This window comes from Schistocerca piceifrons, chromosome X, assembly GCF_021461385.2.
Source record: "Schistocerca piceifrons isolate TAMUIC-IGC-003096 chromosome X, iqSchPice1.1, whole genome shotgun sequence".
Lineage (NCBI taxonomy): Eukaryota > Metazoa > Arthropoda > Insecta > Orthoptera > Acrididae > Schistocerca > Schistocerca piceifrons.
The window spans coordinates 926,536,257-926,557,697 of record NC_060149.1 but is presented as its reverse complement, the minus strand read 5'-3'; the positions used below and the strand labels follow the sequence as shown (position 1 = coordinate 926,557,697).

The following is a 21,441-nucleotide window of genomic DNA, read 5'->3' as shown; positions in this document are numbered from 1 at the left end:
GTATTTAGTCACCAACTGTCCGATACTATTTTGTAATTGTTTTCATGCTTGGCTGCGATTTTAGAACACTTCTCACGTGGATCGTCTTCAAGTGATGCAGTGCACGTTGGAATTCACTCACCCATTTGTGAGCTGTTGAAAATGATGAAAACTATTTATAAACCTTCACCGACATTGGATATACACCGAAGCGCCAAGGAAACTGGTATACGAATGCGTATTCAAATACAGAGATATGTAAACGGATCGGCAACGCATGTGTCTGGCGTAGTCGTTTGATCGGTTGCTGCTGCTACAACGGCAGGTTATGAAGATTTAGATGGGTATGAACGTGGTATTACAGTCGGCCCGCGAGCAATGGAACACAACATCTCCGAGGTAGCCGTGAAGTGGGGATTTTCCTGTACGACCATTTCAAAAGTGTACCGTTAGTATCACCAGTCCGGTAAAACATCAAATACCCGACTTCGCTGCGGCCGGGATCAACAACTGCCAGCGTGCGAACCATCAACGAAACATAATCGATATGGGCTTTTGGAGTCGAAGACCCACTCGTGTACCCTTGATGACAGCACGATACAAAGCTTTACGCCTCACCTGGGTCCGTCGACACTGACATTGGGCTGTTGATGACTGGAAACATGTTGTCTGGTCGAACGAGTCTTGTTTCAAATTGAATCGAGCGGATGGACGCGTACGGGTGTGGAGACAACCTCGTGAATCCATGGACCATGCATGTGAGCAGGGGACTGTTCAAGCTGGTGGAGACTCTGTAATGGTGTGGGTCGTGTGCAGTTGGAGTGATGAGACCCCAGATACGTCTAGATATGACTCTGATAGGTGACACATACGTAAGCAACCTGTCTGATCACCTGTATCCATTCATGTCCATTCTGCATTCCGAGGGACTTGGACAACTCCAGCAAGACAATGCGACAACCCACACGTCCAGAATTGCTGCAGAGTGGCTCCAGGAACACTCTTCTGAGTTTAAAAACTTCCGCTGACCACCAAACTCCCCAGACATGAACATTATTAAGTGTGTCTGGGTTGCCTTGCAATGTGCTGTTCAGAACAGATCTCCACCTCCTCGTTCTCTTACGGATTTGTGGACAGCCCTGCAGGATTCATGGTGTCAGTTCCCTCCAGCACTACTTCAGACATTAATTGAGTCGATGCCACGTCGTGTTGCGGCACTTCTGCGTGCTTGTGGGGGCCTTACACGATGTTAGGCACGTGTACCAGTTTCTTCAGCTCTTCTGTGTATTTCCGTAGGCAATAAACTGCCGAAAATAAGAAATTTTATGTATAAAAAGTTTTTGGTTTGCTTCTCACGTCAATCTGGGTACAATTTCGATTTTTCGACGAGAACATCCTTCGTCTTCGGCAGCAACAGGTGACCATCGTGGCTGCCGCTATTGTAACCATATATAGCCCATAGACGGCTCGTGACTGATCGGCATACGTCAGTACATTTCGTCCATCTTGATTTTATTGATATGTTGACGACACATTTACGGAACGCACACTGATTTATATCTTAGCTCTCGGTGTTAGCTCTTAAGCATGTTAACAATAGCGCTGCAACTGTTTGTGACAGCGGCAACTTAGATTCCGAGATTAATAATCTGGAGTACGTGTTCCGAAAGAACGGTTATGGAGCTCTACAAGAAACAAGAACACGAAAATGTTGGGTAACCACGTGACGATCTACCTATTGAACTTCTTCCCTTCTGTGGTGTTACATCGAGCAAAACAGGTAGATTGTTGGGAAGGAAGAGGCAAAAGACCTATTTTTCGATCGCCCAACAAGATAAAGGAGATACTGCGGCCGGTTAAGCACAGTCTCCGTTTGTAAGACTCCTTGTTTGTGAGGAAACAATTACATCGGCCAGTCAATCCCTACCGTTATCGATCGCTGTGCAGAACACCAAAGGCACACTAAAAAATCAAGGTCTCTGTAAATCAGCAGTTGATGAACACAGTCTCAAAAATAAGTACAGGATTCAGCTGAATGAAACTACGTGATGGGATTCTGTTATCAAAGAAACGGTAGAAATTAGAATATGCGAGACCAGTTTCAACTGGGACAGCGGCTATAATCTTAGTAGGGCGTTGATGCGAACTCTCGAGCTGAGCAGACACAGAGACACAGATGAATACCGTGAATTGTTTACGCGTGACTTGACTTTCATTTTTTCGCAACCTGTATCAGCATAACAAACACAAAATTTTATTCAGATCTTTGTACCTGGATGGAGAGTTTTCTCAATCAGTCGTCCTTAGTTAACTATGTGGGTAAGAGATTTGGCCGCAGAAACACAATGTTCTGGGTTCGAGTTCTGGTCTATACAAAGTTTTGATCTACCAGGAAGTTTCAAAATTACGCTCACTTGCAGAAGAGTGAACGATCCATTCTGGTTCTGAAAGCAGTTCGTCGCGCTATGTGGGTCATACATGACGGGTCCCAGCACACCTCAGTTTGGATGTACACCGGGTTTTGAGCAAAACCTTGTCAAGGTGAAGGGTCGGGCGCACCAGCCTGCCAGCTCTTAGTACTTGTGCTTCAGGGAACATTTTAAAAGCGTAAAATACGCTACCCAGGTTGACAATATCAAAGATCTGGAACTGTGCATCTATATCAGCAGCTTAAGCGAGTCCAGGTATCACAAACAGACTTTGCCAGTCCGTGTCGAGGGGCCGCCAAGCACGCATTGTCAATAAAGACAAACTGTTTGAGCATCTCCTTGTGTGGCCAGTGCACATCACCTAAAGCAGCAGTGTTGTAGGACATATAATCTAGGGATCAGTTGCCCCCCCCCCCCCCCCCCCCACGTCCCCCATCCCTCACATCTAGAAGTTTGTTACGAATGTATACATACACATTGCGTAGGTAATGAACCAATATTGCATAGAAGATGCAGAGGAAAGGAAATAGTCTTTTCCTTGATGAGAATGATTACCGAACAATTGGTGAACATAGTATCAGACAACTAGCCTTATGGTGCTATAAAAGTGCGCATATAAGTACACAGTAACTGAAATAAGCTGAAGGATGAATGAGTCGTAAAATCGGAAAAGAAAATTAGTGTCAAGCAAAGTTCAATAGTGTAAACGAATTTCAGAAATAAAAAAAAACTGAAGCATCCAGAAGTCAAGGTCGGATGTCAATGTAGCTTGGTACACACTATAATATGGTTGGTACATATCGCTTCACGATTTTGCATCAGTTCAGTTACGCTTTATTTCATAAGTAAAAGCAGGCAATACTAACTTTTGGAATGGAGCGAATTCCGGTTTACTCTGAGTTTCCTGCCCACTTTCAGAAAAAAACCTTGAAATAGCCTGAAGGCATGGCTGGCAGACACCTGGGTGGCTCCAGGAGCAAGTGAGGTGTTTCTGCCTGCGTTGGCGAGTTCCTGTGCGCAGCTGCGCCTAAGCCTTCAAATGCCTACTTGAGCTGTGACAAACGCCTCTTCATCGTGGAAGTTAAAAAGAATGCCGCCTTTCGTTTCCCTTGCATCGTGAGAAAAATTCTTACCATCTCAAACTTCGACCATGCAATCCAGTGCATTGCCCCTCCTAGTATACACTGCGTGTGCTATGTCAACAAGTAGAGGAAGACTACACAAACTCCTACCAACCTCATAAATAGTAAATCCGCATTTGTACACCACGTCAGAGAAATTTTAGCAGTGTTCCTCCATTCGAGTTTCGTCACATTGGCAACTAGCATTCTGTCGTCCCTTCAAGGGAGTTTGAGGAATGCGCTCAGCTCCGAACGGAGCACAGAGAATTTCTACCGCATTCGTCTCCTACCTCTCGCCTCGTCCTAACACCGGAGTTTGAAGATGTTAAGTGTCACCTTTGCAGACACGCAGATAGGAATTGTGTTAGTCATATTTCAGAGTCCATATTCTGAGCAGCTCGCATTCAGACTATTTAGTTGTGCAAATAGAACGCAAGCCTCAAAAATGGTTCAAATGGCTCTAAGCACTATGGGACTTAACATCTGAGGTCATCAGTCCCCTAGATTTACAACTACTTAAACCTGACTAACCTAAGGACATCACACATATCCTTACCCGAGGCAGGATTCGAACCTGCGACCGTAGCAGCAGCGCGGTTTCAGACTGAAGGGCCTAGAACCGCTCGGCCACAGCTGCCGGCACGCAGACCTCAGTGTGTCAGTATATCCCTTGTTAATTTGAAAATGCGAGCTGTGTAGGTGAACACTTATTTTTTCTTCTTTCACTCTATCTCCCACCATATTTAACTTCAGTTTTCATGTTAGTTTTCATTGTTTTTAAGAGTGACATTTCAACAGGACTCGTATTGCTGATTTTAAGAAATAATACAGGTTTTGGAAATTGTAAACTCATTTTACATTTGTGAACACGATTTCCTACTACATTTCCCGCGGCTAGGCGACCCTCATTTAGTAAATATAACCAGGGCTATTCTAAGTTGAACAATACGATGGTGTTTCCAGTGTGCACAGTGTCCAAACAATAAGTGCAATGCTACATAATATACAGGGGTGTTAAACTGTGGTGTTCAGCTGGAGGCATTCACACACATCGTAACACAGTTTAATATCAATTTAGTTACTAATCCTAAATTAGTTTCAACATACTGGCCGTGCGGTTAAAGGCGCTGCAGTCTGGAACCGCAAGACCGCTACGGTCGCAGGTTCGAATCCTGCCTCGGGCATGGATGTTTGTGATGTCCTTAGGTTAGTTAGGTTTAACTAGTTCTAAGTTCTAGGGGACTCATGATCTCAGCAGCTGAGTCCCATAGTGCTCAGAGCCATTTGAACCATTTGAAGTTTCAACATACTCACCATTCATAGGTAGCGAGCTAATAAGAGTTGCACTTCTCTGTGACAGGTAGAACAGCCACCAGAGTGCAGTTAGTACTGCGCGTGTTAATCGTTTTAATCGTTGTTTCAAGCCTCGAAGGGTATAAAAGGGAAGAGGACAGTGTCAGATGCTGAGAGATCAACGTCAAGGACACGAAGAGGGCACAACTGATAACCTTTGAAACATGCCTCAATATGGGTCTCAATTTGGCACACCGAGCAAGGTAGCGCTGTGGTTACCACACTGGACTCGCGTTCGGGAGGACGATGGTTCAAACCCGCGTTCGGCCACCCTCATTTAGGTTTTCCGTGATTTCCCTAAATCGCTTCAGGAAAATGCCGGGATGGAAAGGGCATAGGTGACTTTCTTCCCTATCCTTCCCTAATCTGTTGGGACCTATGACCTCGCTGCTTGGTTCCCCCTCCCAGATCAACCAACCGACCGACCGACCATCAATTTGGTCAGCTGGTCGAATCGGACAATATCCAGATATATGAGCATTTGCATGTGTCAGTGGCTCGATGTCGGTCAGCACGGAAACATGAGGGTAACCATACTCGTACTCAAGTTTCCGGTCGGCCACGTGTCACAACCACACTGCAGGAGCGCCGTATTGTGCACCGAGCACACTGTAATCTCTTCACATCTATGACTACCACCAGAGAACAAGTCACGGATTCCCTGCGACATTCTGTGCCATACCGCACCATTGCAGCAGCCAGACGAGGGATTAGCTCGCCGTGCGTAGGCCGCCATTAACAACACGGTAGTAACGAAGACAAATGTTGATGGTGTTAGGACAGCAACCAGCCACAAATTTACTTTGAGTTCCTTTATTCAAAGGAAACCGTTACCGGTTTCGAATCGTTGTGATTCATCATCAGACGGTTTACACGCTTTCTTTCTGACATTTGGTGTGTTTTTATAGATTAATTGTCCTAAAATATGAATAAAATATAATTATAAACACGCCACACACAGATGGTTGCGTTACAGATTTTCGTTGCATGTGACTTACGTGAAACGTCGGTTTCGTGTTTTTGTTTTCATAACGTTCGTCCAATCGATGTAAATGCATTCCCACTGCATCCTTGCATCCTCGTTGTTGCACACGTAATAGTTCTCACTGTACACTTTAGATTTGTCGCTGAGATCATTTCAACCACGCAGCACATGTTTTGATACATACAAAGAGCTTACAAACATATGAGTATCACAGATGCTATGATATATCGTAACATTTGACGATGATGTCCTATGTTTGGAAAGGATCATATATTCATTTACAAAACTGTAATGCCTTTTACATTAGTACAGAGACATTGATTTTTTTTAATCTGATATTGTTAAATTAATTATAAAGTTTCTTATATATATTTAGAACTGTATAGGTAAAATAGTATATTATTTTATTACATTTGGCATCATGAGAATTATAGTAACATATACATTTGCTACTTGATCTGCAGATAGGTGTATTAATATTATTTGTGGCTGGTTGCTGTCCTAACACCATCAACATTTGTCTTCAAACAACAGCCACGGTCTCCAACATGTCATCATATGACAAAATTGCACGATAGTAACGGTTGCGTTTGGAGTCGTGCCGTGAACGAGAGTCCCGAATTGCCGGTGTATTGCATCGTGTTGTGTTCAGCGACGAATCACGGTTCTGCTCTAGCCAGGATAATCGGGACCCGGGGAGAGGTCCCAATGCCTCCAGCGTTCTGTAGAGGCAATCGGTGTGGTGCCTGCGGTATCGGCCGCGGCGCTGCCACCCACGCAGCCACCACCGCTGCACCAGGACGCTGCCGCGAACGCTTACGCCGCTACCACTAATATGCAAGAGTCAACTCTCTGGAACTCAAGCGAGGGTCTACGTAAATTCAAACATCGACGCACAGACCCCATTTTGTACGATTGCCATTTCGTAAAATTTACAGACTTTCGTAGAGGTCAGGGATCGTCATCTATGGAATACTCATTCTATTGAAGACTGACCGACCTGTAAACCTTTGTATCTATATACACTGATGAACCAAAACAGTATGACCACCTGCTTAATAGCTTGTTCTAGGCGCTACAATCTGGAACCGAGCGACCGCTACGGTCGCAGGTTCGAATCCTGCCTCGGGCACGGATGTGTGTGATGTCCTTAGGTTAGTTAGGTTTAATTAGTTCTAAGTTCTAGGCAACTGATGACCTCAAAATTAAGTCGCATAGTGCTCAGAGCCATTTGAACCATTTAATAGCTTGTTTGTGCACTTTGGAAAAAAAAATGGTTCAAATGGCTCTGAGCACTATGGGACTTAATTCTGAGGTCATCAGTCGCCTAGAACTAAGAACTACTTAAACCTAACTAACCTAAGGACATCACACACATACGTGCCCGAGGCAGGATTCGAACCTGCGACCGTAGCAGTCGCGCGGTTCTAGACTCAAGTGCCTAGAACCGCTCGGCCACACCGGCCGGCTGTGCACTTTGGAACGGAATACATAATTCATTCTACATATCGAGGACCCGACACGTTGTTGGTAGATTTGTGAAAGTATGTGGCATTAGAAGCCTACGCACACGTCAAGTCATTCGCGTAAATAACGGATCGCTCATTTGCGCACGCGGTGATGGCGCCCGATAGCGACCGAGATGGGTTCTATAAGACTTATTGCTACAGCGTAGAGTCGAGCGCCGGCACACCAGTCGGCAACGATAGAGAAGAGATGGCTATGAGAAGAGGTCAGCCAATCGCACACTGACCGACCCCTCTCGAGGACGACAACTAGACAGCAGCGACCCCTATGTGAAGAGGATATAAGCGCCACGACCGACTGGTGACGCCACAGTTGAATAGCAGCTTCAAGATTAGGCTCTCGTATAGATGCAGCAACACTAGTGACTCCGCTTGTACTCTCTATGTAGCTCACACTCGAATTATCTATACTGAGGAAGTTTGATTATATCGTATGTCGCCCTTGCTTGCGACACATCTGTGTAACAGCAAAGTGTTGTATCTTTACTTATTGTAATAAATTCATTAATACGATTTGTTTGAATGTTGTCTAGCTATCCGAGTAAGCAAGCTTCCTAGACATCCCACATTTGACGACGAGCGTGGAGACATAATACTTACATCAGGCGAATTTGGTCGCCGAGACATCAACGTGAGTTCACTATAATACTCCTCAAACCACATTAGCATAATTCTGCCTCCGAGACACGGACACTTATACTGCTGAAAGATGACATCACCGTCGTGGAAGAAATCGAGCGATGCACGTGGTTCGCATCTGTCTGCGTGTCTTCGATTACTAACACAGGTCCTATGCAAGCGCAGTAGAATGTCTCCCGTAGTATAACACTGTTCCCACCAGAATGCGTTTGTGCATCTGCAGCGCGCTACACGGCGTTTGTGGAGACAACCATCGATCTAGTGAAGCAGAAATGAGATTCGCCCGAAGAGCCGACACGTTTCCATTGATCGACTGACGGATCGCGATAGTTCCGTGCCCACTACAATCGTAACTAACGATGTCGTTGGGTCTACATGTGAACCCATAAGGGTGTGTCGTAACCGCGCCCAGAACGGTCGCAGGGGTGCCGAGAAAGCGCGGCGGGACCAAACGGAGAGCGGCCCGCGAACAAACAAACAACGGAAAGGTCGGAAACGAAACAACGACGGACGATCGAGACAGACCTTACGACGACAACACGCAAGAAGCAACCGAGTAACAGAGACAACCAAACGAGTCCGAGACGTCCACTAGTAATGAAAACAAAGAAGGATAGACACGTTGTCTGTTATCGAGGCGATATGTCAAGACGCACGCAACGATTAGATTCGCTGGCTGAGCTTTTTTTTTTTTTCTTCTATATTGATTTTCAATTCCCCCCGAAGGGGGCGGGCTGGCAGCAGCTTATTACGCTGCTCTACAGCCTACAGACTTTTTTTTAAAAAAGGAAGAAGAAAGAAACAAGGAAAAACAGGCGATAAAATGGTGACTTAAAGTGTAAAATGGCGTAAAAATGCGGAAAGTTAAAACAGAAAGCAAAAGGGGGTTGCCAATGTTGATAAAATGCACAGGAATCAGACAAGTAACATAGTAGACACACAATTAAAAAAAACAGGGCGACAGTCTGGTTTCTGTTCGCAAGAGATAAAAAAAGCACACCCAGCGACAGTATGATGGCTGTTCGCTACACTTCCCAAAAGACACAACACGGAACACTCACTGGAAAAACACACACTGTAAAACACTGCACCAAAATGGCGGCACAAATATGGCACTCCCGAGGCAAAGGCAGATTGGGGGGAGGGACCTGGAGGAGGGGGAAAAACAAGGAGGGAGGAGAGGAAAAAACGAAAAGGGGGGGAACCGAGGAGGGAGAGGACTAATAAAGGGGGAGAAGGGCAGATGCGAGAGGGAATGAGAGGAGGCAGAGGATGGAAATGTAAAAGGACTCGGGGGAGAGAAGGGGGCAAAGAGAGGGGAGGTGGGGAAGAAAGAGAAGGGAAGGGGGGGGGGAGAGGGAGCCTGGGAAAACGACAAAGGAAAGGAGGGGCAGTGAGGATCAGAGTTGATAAAATGGATAAATGGAGGGAGAGAGGGCATCATCCAGGAGGGGGAGTTGTGGGAAGGGAGATGTAGGGTGTAGAGATGGAGGGTAGGGGGGACACAATGGTGAAGACGTGGCAGGGGGCAGGGATGGGAGAGGAGTGGAGCAACCAGGGGGTGAGGGGGTTCAAGACAGCGGGAGGTGTAGAGGATGCGGATATGTTCGAGGAATAGGAGCAGATGGGGGAAAGGAATGAGATGATAGAGGATCTGCATGGGGGACGGGAGGCGTATACGGAAGGTGAGGCGGAGTGCATGATGCTCAAGGATCTGGAGGGACTTATAGAATTTGGGGGGGGGGGCAGATATCCAGGCAGTACTGGCATAACAGAGGATGGGACGGATTAAGGATTTGTAGGTGTGGAGGATGGTAGAGGGGTGCAACCCCCATGTCCGGCCAGAGAGGAGTTTGAGGAGTCGGAGGTGGTTGTGGGCTTTGGATTGGATGGAGCGGAGATGAGGGATCCAGGTGAGGTGACGGTCAATGGTGAGGCCAAGGTAGGTGAGAGTGGGGGTGAGGTGGATAGGACGGGCACAGACAGTAAGGGAGAAATCGAGGAGCCGGAAGGAGCGAGTGGTACGACCTACAATGATTGCCTGTGTCTTGGAAGGATTGAGTTTCAGGAGCCACTGGTTACACCATGCAGCAAAAAGGTCAAGGTGATTCTGGAGAAGGCGTTGGGACCATTGGAGGGTAGGAGCGAGGGCGAGGAATGCGGTGTCATCAGCATATTGCAAGAGGTGTACTGGAGGGGGGGGGGGGGGGGTTGGGGCATATCTGCCATGTACAGGAGGTAGAGCAGAGGGGAGAGGACAGAGCCCTGGGGCACACCTGCGGAGGGGTAGAAGGTGTGGGAATTGGCATTATGGATGGTAACATAGGAGGGGCGGTGGGAGAGGAAGGAGGCCACCAGACGGATGTAGGTGATAGGAAGGGCGTAGGTTTGGAGTTTAAACAGGAGACCGGGATGCCAGACACGGTCGTAGGCCTTTTCGCAGTTAAGGGAGACAAAAATGGCGGAGCGACGGGAGTTAAGCTGGAGGGAGAGCAGATGAGTGAGGCAGAGGAGTTGGTCATCAGCGGAGAAGGAAGGTCGAAAGCCACATTGGGTGTTTGGGAGGAGGTCTCACCGATGTGAGACAGATAGGACGATAGGAAGAGGCATCAGATGGAGCCTTGTTGGGTTTGGAGAACATCAGGATATGGGAGGTTTTCCACAGGTCGGGATACAAGCCAGTGGCAAGGATGACATTGTAGAGGGTGGCAAGGATTGAAAGGAAGGAGGGAGGGTAGTGTTTGAGGTGGCGGTAGGTAACGCAGTCGTGGCCAGGAGCAGTGTTGCGTTTAGTGCGGAGTGTGAGGCTGATGTCCTGTGTAGTGATGGGAGTGTTAAGTTCAGATGGTGGTGTATGGCCCAAGTACTGGCATTCGGGAGGACGACGGTTCAATCCCGTCTCCGGCCATCCTGATTTAGGTTTTCCGTGATTTCCCTCAATCGCTTCAGGCAAATGCCGGGATGGTTCCTTCGAAAGGGCATGGCCGATTTCCTTCCCCATCCTCCCCTCACCCGAGCTTGCGCTCCGTCTCTAATGACATCGTTGTCGACGGGACGTTAAACACTAATCTCCTCCTCCTCCCAAGTACTGGAAGCTAGGAGCAAGGGGAGGAACAGAGGCGTTCGTGTGGTCCGTGACGTCAGGGAAGAGGGAATGATCAAAGTGGGGATCATCTGGGATGGAAAAAATATCAGAGAGGTGAGAGGCAAAGTGGTTGGCCTTACTGAGACTGTCAGGAAAGGGACGGTCTTTAAGGAGGAGAGGGTAGTGGGGGGTGGGGCGGTTCCCAGTAAGACGGTGGAAAGCAGACCATTACTTGGAAGAGTTTATGGGGAGCGTGGTGTTGAGTTGTGTACATGTCTGGCGCCAGGAACGGCGTTTCTTCGCAGTAAGCAGGTTGCAGATGTGTCGTCGTAATTGCCGGTGGCGGGTAAGTGTATCCTGGTCACGAGTGCGGAGAAAAGAGCGGTAGAGGCGGCGGGACTCTCGAAGGAGAAGGACGGCCTGTGGAGGCAGGGCGGGGCGGTGAGGGTGGATGGCTTTGGTGGGGATATGGGTGGCGATGGCGTCGGACAAGGTCTGGTGCAGGAAGGCAGCAGTGCGAGAGATGTCATCAGGAGATTGGAGGGTAAGGTCGTGGCCGCCAACCTGGGTTTGAATGGAGTCCCGGTAGGCATCCCCTGGCTGAGCGAGAGGCAGGCGCTTAAATACACGATCGGGGGCGCCGCTATTGGCCGCTTGGACCACGTGTTCCATTGTGGCGCCCTCACACTAAATGTGGGGCAGGAGGCGCGCGCCGCCACAGCTTAGGCGCGATGGTGCAGAGACCTGTAGGGGTCTTCGACGTCCGTGACGTCTGGCGCGGATTCAAATTCCACGGCGCGCGGTACCACAGGGTGGTCTGCTGAAGAGCTCCATGTTGAAAAACGTACGATGAACGGTCTACTCCGAAAGACTTGTGCGTGCACCAGCATTGTGCTCTTTTGGCGTAGATACCACAGATCACCATCTATCCTACTTTACAGAGCAGACAAGCCTACGAACCCCATGTTCTATGAAGAGTCGTGGACGTCCAACCATATAGCGCCTAGTGTCCTATCTCTTTCCGTAGATGCTCACGACAGTAGCACGTGAACATTCGACGAGCTTCGCTGTTATCGAGATACTCGTTCGCAAGTTGTGCGTTATAATAATCTGCCTTTTGTCAAAGTCGCTTATCTCAGTGGATTTCCCCATTTGCAGCTCGTATCTGCGCTAGGGTGATTCACCGTCCGTGTCTGCTTCACTTACAAACAATGAAGCGCCAGAGAAACTGCCATCGGCATGCGTATTTAAATATGGAGATATATAAACAGGCAGAATACGGCGGTGCGGTCGGCAACGCCTGTATAAGACAAGTGTCTGGCGCAGTTGTTAGATCGGTTACTGCTGCTACAATGGCAGGTTATCACGATTTAAGTGAGTTTGAATGTGATGTTACAGTCGGCGCACGAGGAAGCGATGAAGTGAGTATTTTCCTATACGACCATTTCACGAGTGTACCGTGAATATCAGGAATTCAGTGGAACATCAAATCTCTGACATCGCTGCGAGCGAACAAAGATCCTGCAGGAACAAGATCAACGACGACTGAACGTAATCGTTCAACGTGACAGAAGTGCAACCCTTCCGCAAATTGCTGTAGATTTCAGTGCTGGGCCATCAATAAGCGTCAGCGTGCGAACCATACAACGAAACATCATCGATAAGGGCTTTCGTAGCTGAAGGCCCACTCGTTTACCCTTGATGACTGCACGACACAAAGCTTTACGACTCGCCTGGGATCAAAACACGGACATTGGGCTATTGATGACTGGAAACATGTTGCCTCGTCGGACGAGTCTCCTTTCAGATTGTATCGAGCGGATGGTCGTGAACGGGTATGGAGACAATCTCATGAATCCATGGACCTTGCATGTCAGCGGGGCTGTTCAAACTGACAGTGGCTCTGTAATAGTGTGGGACGTGTGCCATTGGAGTGATATGAGACCCATGATACGTTTAGATACGACTCTGACAGGTGACACACACGTCGTGAGCATCCTGTCGGATCACTGTCATCCTTTCATGTCCAATGTGCATTCCGTCGGACTTGTGCAATTCCAGCAGGACAATGCGACACCCTACACGTCCAGAATTGATACAGAGTGGCTCCTGGAACACTCTTCTGAGTTTAAACACTTACGCTGGCCACCAAACTCCCAGACACGAACGTTATTATGCATATCTGGGATGCCTTCCAATGTGATGTTCAGAAGAGATCTCCACCCCCTCGTACTCTTACGGATTTATGGACCGCTCTGCAGGATTCATGGTGTCATTTCCCTCCAGCACCACTTGAGACATTAGTCGAGTCGATGCCACGTCGTGTTGCGGCACTTCTGCGTGCTCGTATGGGCCCTACACGATATTAGGCAGGTGCGCCAGTTTCTTTCGCTCTTCAGTATACTTTTGCTTCCGCGTCATTCCGCCGCAAAGCCACTTGGCGGACTCCAGTGTCGCGGTGAGCAGTGGTTATAATGTTTTGGTTGATCAGAGCATATTTCAACACACAAATCTACTGTTATCAAATGGTTCAAATGGCTCTGAGCACTATGGGACTTAACTTCTGAGATCATCAGTCCCCTGGAACTTAGAACAACTTAAACCTAACTAACCTAAGGACATCACACACATCCATGCCCGAAACAGGATTCGAACCTGCGACCGTAGCGATCGCGCGGTTCCAGACTAGCGCCTAGAACCGCTCGTCCACCCCGGCCGGCTCTACTGTTATCAACTGACGTTGCAGATTCAGGAAAGGTTATATATTACTTTGACTATTTCTTATTAGATGTAGAACAAATTAATATCTGAATCCTCTGTCCGTGAACGGCATCTGTTCCTATTTCCTGTATCCAATAAAAAATCACAAAGCGTGCAAAGGAAGTTGTACAGTCACGACTGGTACTGATAGAGGGAAGTTTGACAGCACAGCGGTACGTGACGGGTGTCCTGCGACACCCCTCGTGTGACAGGATTGTGGTGCCATTTCTCAACAAAACAATGCTCGCTCACACTTGACACGTGTCTCAACGACCTGACTGATACTGAGGTACTGTCGAGCCAGAGCTGTCCCCGATGGAGCCAAGTCAGACGTCATCTCCATTCCCTTGATATAACAGCTTATGCCATGCTTCTCAACCGAATCAGTGCATGCATACAGCTAGAGGAGGTGCAACTTCGTACTGACTCATACTACCAAGTTCTTTGTAAATTTGGCTCGATATTGTAATCGCTGAAATAACCTCACGTACACTCTCAAACTGTGAAATTTCATTTCGTTTCTGCTTACCATTCCGAGTGCTTTACTTTTTTGTCAGGCAGTGTATAACAATAAAACAATGTTGAAAAGAATGATTACTGATTAGGAAGCGTATGGAATAAGACTGTTGGCTATGAGTGTTACTGATACAAACATGAAGAAACATAAGTGAAGCTGGTTTGGTATTAGCAGTTTTTAGATATTGCCGTCTAGTTCGGACTACTCTGAGTCTGCGGTATATTTATCATGCACCGAAAGAACGTAACAGCGGACAAATGAAGTGCTATCTGTCCAGATGATTTTAGTCAAATGAAAAAAACACGTAATATATGTCACATAATAAAGAAGAACGTGGAAGATTACAGTTAAGTTTCCCTGAAAAAGTCACACCTGAATTCCTGGAGCTGTCTCTCCCTGAGTTTCCCAGCGTTCAGAGCTATCGTTTCTTGTTTCACCAGCGTCCCTTTTGTCATGTCTCGGAGATCCATTGCCTCTTTGTTTATCTCCTGCAAAAATATTAACAGAAAATTTTTATCATATCTCTTTTTAAAACTTGACAATAAACATCATTTCATGAATTCAATGGTAATGGTAAATAACTTTCTGAAATAGTAGAAACCATTGACAACTTGGTGATTACCACGAACAAAGTAAAAATTCAGCAATATTAATGAGTAGTTGATTTATCTTATGTATTATGAAGAAGAGAAACAGGAGCGGGACGATCTGAAATAAGTTTAAATGCCGAAAGGGAAATATTTGCTGCTATATGGCAAAAATTGTGGACGAAAAAATAACAGGATTTCAGAAACATTCTGGTACAAAAACACTTAAGTCAAACAGACAATGAAAGGTTACTAAGAACAACAGAAAAAACTGAGCTTTCTATTTCAGAGTCAGTTCTTCACGCACTAAACGAAAAATTAAGATTCCCTTGAAAAACAGGATCACAAAAATTAAGAATAATTTTGTGACTGATTGAATGGCTATCACTGTTTGTGGAGAAACAGAATTTCAAGCTCAGTCTGCACAACAGCCGTCACTGCCGCCTACGCAAGAGTCTGCGAAAATTTGATGTCTAAAATGGGTTTCAAAGTGTGGTAACATATGTTCCAAAGCAGCTTCTTTGTGACGTGAGAACTACGAACTTTTGTGTGCTGTGAATGGTATTGGTCATAGCAGTTACAGAATTAGTGTGCAGTGCATTAGGTTGTCTATCGGATACTCCTCCGTCAGAGATAGATGAAGATGGAGAACCCTACAGTTTTCCACAAGTCACCAAGTACAACAACGTTCAGGATGAAGATGGTATATGTTACTGGTATCAAGGAGTCACCAGCGAACGTTAACAGAGCACGAGAATAAACCCTCAGTCATCGGTAGCCTCCAAAATTGAAGGAGATAGGCACAAACAAGAACGGATCAACTCTGGCGCATATGTCGTCAAAACTCAGCCACATATCGTAAAACCTGTTTCTGAAACCATATTCTAACGCAAGCTGAAGATATGTCATTGAGTGTCAGTTGCCAAATGTACTCACAACTTACCACAAAGCAAGTGATGCAAAGTCCATAGAACATAGCCTAACAATGACGTCACCCTATTTCAAGTCAGATGTATGTACTGCGTGACCCTAAAACGCTTATGCATTAGTCTGTCTACTTTCCACCATCAAATATGAGTGTATCTATGTAAAGGAACGAGCCACAGTCTCATATAATTCCGTTATTACTATATAAGAACGAATTACGGTCTCATGTAATGTAGATATTGCAGGGGACCAAGCATATTCCATGGATGTGATGTTAGTCGGTACCACGGATGACGTTTCCCAAGATGAAACTGCCCCAGACCGCACTGCAGTCTACTCAAACGTGCTTTAATTAACATAAACTACAACACTTCCTTATGAGGAATTACGTGAAAGTTCCCAAATATGTTTATTATTTGTATTTACGTTTTAGATGTTAATATATAGCTCCAAACGTGCTGATGACGTTACTTGCACTGATAACTTGTTAATAATAATTTCAATATCATTCTATTCATCAAGAAATTCTAATTGCACATTTTAGTTACTGTTAGTACTTATTGGTAAAAAGGATGAGCCAGTCAAAAGTACACCGTGAGAGGGCAGGCGTCAGAGAGCTAAGATAGCTCATTACTAGTCGACGATCGGTTTCCGATGAGGTAATACATGAATCCATACACCACATCTGATCACATGTAAAGGCGAACCAGTCTGCTGAAAAATTGCCTCGGATGACGTTCTTGTGCGATGGTGTGTTAATCCAACGCAGTCTACGGTCGCCGGCCGCGGTGGCCGAGCGGTTCTAGGCGCTTCAGTCCGGAACCGCGCGACTGCTACGGTTGCAGGTTCGAATCCTGCCTCGGGCATGGATGTGTGTGATATCCTTAGGTTAGTTAGGTTTAAGTAGTTCTAAGTTCGAGGGGACTGATGATCTCAGATGTTAAGTCCCATAGTGCTCAGAGCCATTTGAACCAGTCTACGGTCGGTTTTCAGGGTAGCAACACGCTTACTAGTGTGTGAAGTGCATCTTCGCTTAAAGAGAGAACTAACTGTTAAATCTGCTGCGGAAAAGATACTTGTGCGATCTCACGCGAATTCTAAGATCGTGCGAAGCATTTTCTGACTTTTGCGGTGGTCGAGAACTAATGATTAATGACCGGAAATCTTGTATGAACGACACACTGGCTCTAGAAACTGTTTTAATAACTTTGTTTGGCAATTAAACCTACCCGCGTGCCACAGTATTATACATTGTTTGTCGCACAAGCGTTAGAGTTCGCGACCAACGAAGAAGAAACCAATTGGGGCAACGTCTATGAGACGCTAGGTAAGCAAGTTGACTACAGTTCAGTTACGAGAAGTGGGAGGCGCACACACTGGACTTTCATCTGCAAACCACACGTAGCATCGCTGTGCGTCTCCGTGTACATATTGTAGCAGACGATATTTCCAACATTCATTCCTTTGTTAGCTGTCATAGTGCTACAAAAGCTGCTCAGATTATCTCCGAAGTCGTTTATATAAATCAGGAGGCAACGGAGGAACTATAACATTTTCTAGGCGAATGCAAGCTATTACTTCTGATTTACTTGATCACTTTCCGTCAATTAATATGACCTGTGACCTTTCTGGCAGGAAATCATGAGTACCATCGGACGACTGAGGCGATACGGCGTAGGCATTCAGTTTGATTAGAGGTGTTTTGTGAGGAACGGTGTCAAAAGGCTTAGGTAAATCCGAAAATATGGAATAAATTTGACATCCCCCTGTCGATAGCACTCCTTATTTCATAAGAGTAAAGAGCTAGTTGTGTTTCACAGGACTATATTTTCTGAGTCCCTATTGGCTATTTGTCGATAAATCGTTTACTTTGAGGTAATTCATAGTGTTCGAACACAGTATATGTTGCAAAATCCTATTGCAAATCGACGTTACTGATATGGGTCTGAAATTCACCTTCCTTTTTTAAGCAATGAGCGCATTTCGTTTCTTGAGCACTGGTGTGATCTGTGCAATTGTGCAATCTTTAGATGCGAATCTGGAACAGTGGCTTTGCCTTTATTAAGTGATTTAAGCTGTTTCGTTACACCCAGCATATCTACGTCTAAGTTACCCATGTTGGAAGTTGTTCTCGATTCGAATTCTGGAACATTTACTTCATCTTCTTTGGTGAAGGAATTTCAGAAAACCGTGTTTAGTAACTCTGCTTTAGTGGCAGTATCATCAATAACGTTACCGTTGCTATCGCGTATTGAAGGTATTGATTGCATCTTGCCGCTATTATACTTTACATACAACCAGAATCTCTTTTGATTTTATGCCAGATACGAGGATAGTGTTTCGTTGTGGAAACCTTTAAAATTCGCACTGAATTTCAAGTTTCTGTAAAACATTGCCAGTTTGGCCATTTTGAGTTCTTTTAAATTTGGTATGCGTTCTTGTTGCTTCTGCAACTGTGTTCTGACCTGTTTTGTGTACCATGGTGGATCAGTACCATCTCTTATTAATTATTTGGTATATATCTCTCAATTTCCGTCGATAATATTTCTTTGAATTTAATCCACATGTGGTCTATGCTTACATAGTCGGACTGGAAGGAGTGGAGACTGTCTCTTAGGAAGGCGTAAAGCGAATTTTTATCTGCCTCTTTAATTAGATACATTTTGCGTTTATTTTTGGTGGATTTAGATGTTACGGTTTTTGGTCGACCTACAACGACTTTGAGGCAACTAATCCCTGTATCTTTCATGCTGCTCCCTATTTAGTCGGGATTATTTGTTGCTAAGAAGTCAAGTATGTTTTCGCAATCATTTACACTTCGAAAGGGCTCCTGAACTAACTGGTCAAAATAATTTGCGGAGAAAGCATTCAGAATGATTTCTGACGATGTTTTACAGCTTTGAAATGTATTTACGCCAAAATATTGTGGGTAGATTGAAATCACCACCAGCTATTAGTGTATGAGTCGGACACGTATCATCCCTTATGGTGGACAGATATGGTAGGCCAGAACTTTGACGACGAGTATGCCTGCCTTCACGTTTCCATGTTGGGACACTGTCACATAAAAATGCCCATAATTCTAGATATTGCCAGATTCGACCGGTTGGTCAAATGAAGGCCTGCTGATAACGCTGTCTCACACAAGTACGCGGAATCTCAGTGTTCTTCATAGTTATCACGCAATATCTGACACTATGCAAGCCCTTTGTATACTCTACTGTGCCTGGTAACAACATCAAACAGGAACAACACTATTGCACTCTGGTAGACGTTATTTCACCCACAAATAATTGCTACTCAACTCATTTACATACCCGCGGATGGGGAGTACATATACGAAGCTACACTGCATCTGACCATGTCTTTTAGTAGCTTTATTTTTTGGCAAACATTGTACGTATACTGGTTTGCATAAATTACAGAAAAATCACAAAATCAGCAATATCTGGATAAAACACAAAGCATTTAATTCTAATGCTGAGTGAGTTGTGGTCACAGTGGTGTTGCACGAAACAGCAGCACGCAAACTAGCGGTGCTGCAGTTTGGGATTTACGTAAATTAGGTTCAGAAGAAGTTAACAAGTGGTTAAATATTCGTCCCTCTGTTTTATTTAGACAGTAGTAACAAACAATCAAGGACATGGTCAGATGTCAATGTAACTTCGTACACATACAGATATGCTTGGGGTGGATTGGGCCTGGGCGTCGAGACCTCGTGTTAAATAAAGTCTATTCCGCTCACTGTCTCCCTGCTTTTACATCAGAGCGTTCTTTAAGTATTTTTGCTAACGCCACATTCCATGTGGAGCTCAGCAGGAAACCGTTGTCCCAACTGACAAGCTCGTCACGTACCTTTATTTTCAGTGCCTCTGTGATGACAGACTCTGAGAACCGTTGGCGGGGTATTCCTTGGTGGGAACCCCACAGTCGGCCGCAACATCCATTCCGTAGGCACGCGACTGGGCCATACATTGAGCCCTTGGCAGAGGAGTCTATAGTCCAGCGGCTATAAAGAAACCAACTGGAAATGAACCTGACACTTTGCCTGAAGATGACGGGTAGGAAATTAGTCGAAACGTTGCCACAATATGACGCCATGACTCGACCAATGACTAGATACGAGTTCATCAGTAAAATTCGCTGAGAAAGGCTGCATTCCTGTATACGGGCTGTATGAAAAAGAATCATCCGATTTTAAAAAATCATAACACTTATATTAATTGAGATATGTGCGTGAACAACGTACTGTTCGAAAGAGCAAACTCTCGAGTTTTACGTGGTTCCCACTAGGTAGCAACAGTGTGCGACCATTTCAGTTCTAGTAAAAATCGTGTCGGGACAACAGAAAGCATTTTGTGTTCTACGTTTTGTGCAGTATGGGCCAATAATAACTGTTCAGCGTAACTTTCGTACTAGACATGGTGTGGATCCTCCTGCAGCACAGAGCATTAGACGACGGCATTAAAAATTCCGAGAAACAGGTCGTTTGTGTAAAGGCAAATCGCCGGACCGTCCACGAGTGTCTGACACAGACGTCGAACGCATCCGCCATAGTTTCACAAGGAGTCCGCAGAAATCCGTTCGCCGTGCAGCTCGACAGCTGAAAATGCCTCCGATCCGTCTGGCGTGTGTTGCGTCGACTTTTACACATGAAACAATACAAAATTCAGCTACCGCAAGCTCTTCATGAAGGTGACAAGCAACAACGTGTCGAGTTCTGTAATTTCGTTCTTGGCAAAAAAGAGCATGACAGTTTTCTTCCATGCATAGTGTTTAGTGACGAGGCAACATTCCATTCAAATGGAAAGGTGAACCGTCATAATGTGAGAATATAGGATACGGAACAACCACATGAAATTGTACAAAACGAGAGGGTCTCTCCAAAATTTAATGTGTTTTTTGCACTTTCACGGGAAAATGTGTATGGTCCATTTTTATTGGTCAAGAACACCGTTACAGGAAGCACACATCTCGATATGCTTGAGAACTTCTCCCCCACAGTTGGAGACTGATTCGAACGACTTCATTCACCAAATGGATGGGAAACTGCCACTCTGGCATGTGGAAGTGCGGGAATTTTTAAATCAAAGGATTGCTGAATGGTGGATCGGTCACAGTGAATCAATTGATTAAACCTTACATTACTGGCCTCCGAGGTCACCGGACCTGACTGTATGTGATTATTTCTTGTGGGGGTTTATAAAAGACTCTGCTTATGTGCCCCTATTACAAGCAACAATGAATTAGCTGAGATATTGCATAACAGCGGCTGTGGAAGCTGTAACTTAAGACATGCTCGCTGCAGTGTGGGAACAATTTGAATACTTCAGTGACGTATACTGTACATCTCAAGGGGGACACATTGAACACCTTGAAAAGGTACGAAAAAAACTTTGAGTTCCCTGTTCATCAAAACACAAAATTCATTGTATAAGTTTATTACACTACTGGCCATTAAAATTGCTACACCACGAAGATGACGAGCTACAGACGCGAAATTTAACCGACAGGAAGAAGATGCTGTGATATG

General features: G+C 45.6%; 1 protein-coding gene across 1 annotated transcript in view; it reads right to left on the bottom strand.

Annotated features, from left to right (window-relative positions):
* LOC124722785 (outer dynein arm-docking complex subunit 3) overlaps positions 1–21,441 on the bottom strand; it is a 341,284-nt gene that overhangs the window by 156,128 nt on the left and 163,715 nt on the right. The window contains exon 6 of the mRNA XM_047247919.1: positions 14,765–14,882. Within this exon, the coding sequence (XP_047103875.1) occupies positions 14,765–14,882 (118 nt within the window). The remainder of the gene's footprint in view (positions 1–14,764; positions 14,883–21,441) is intronic.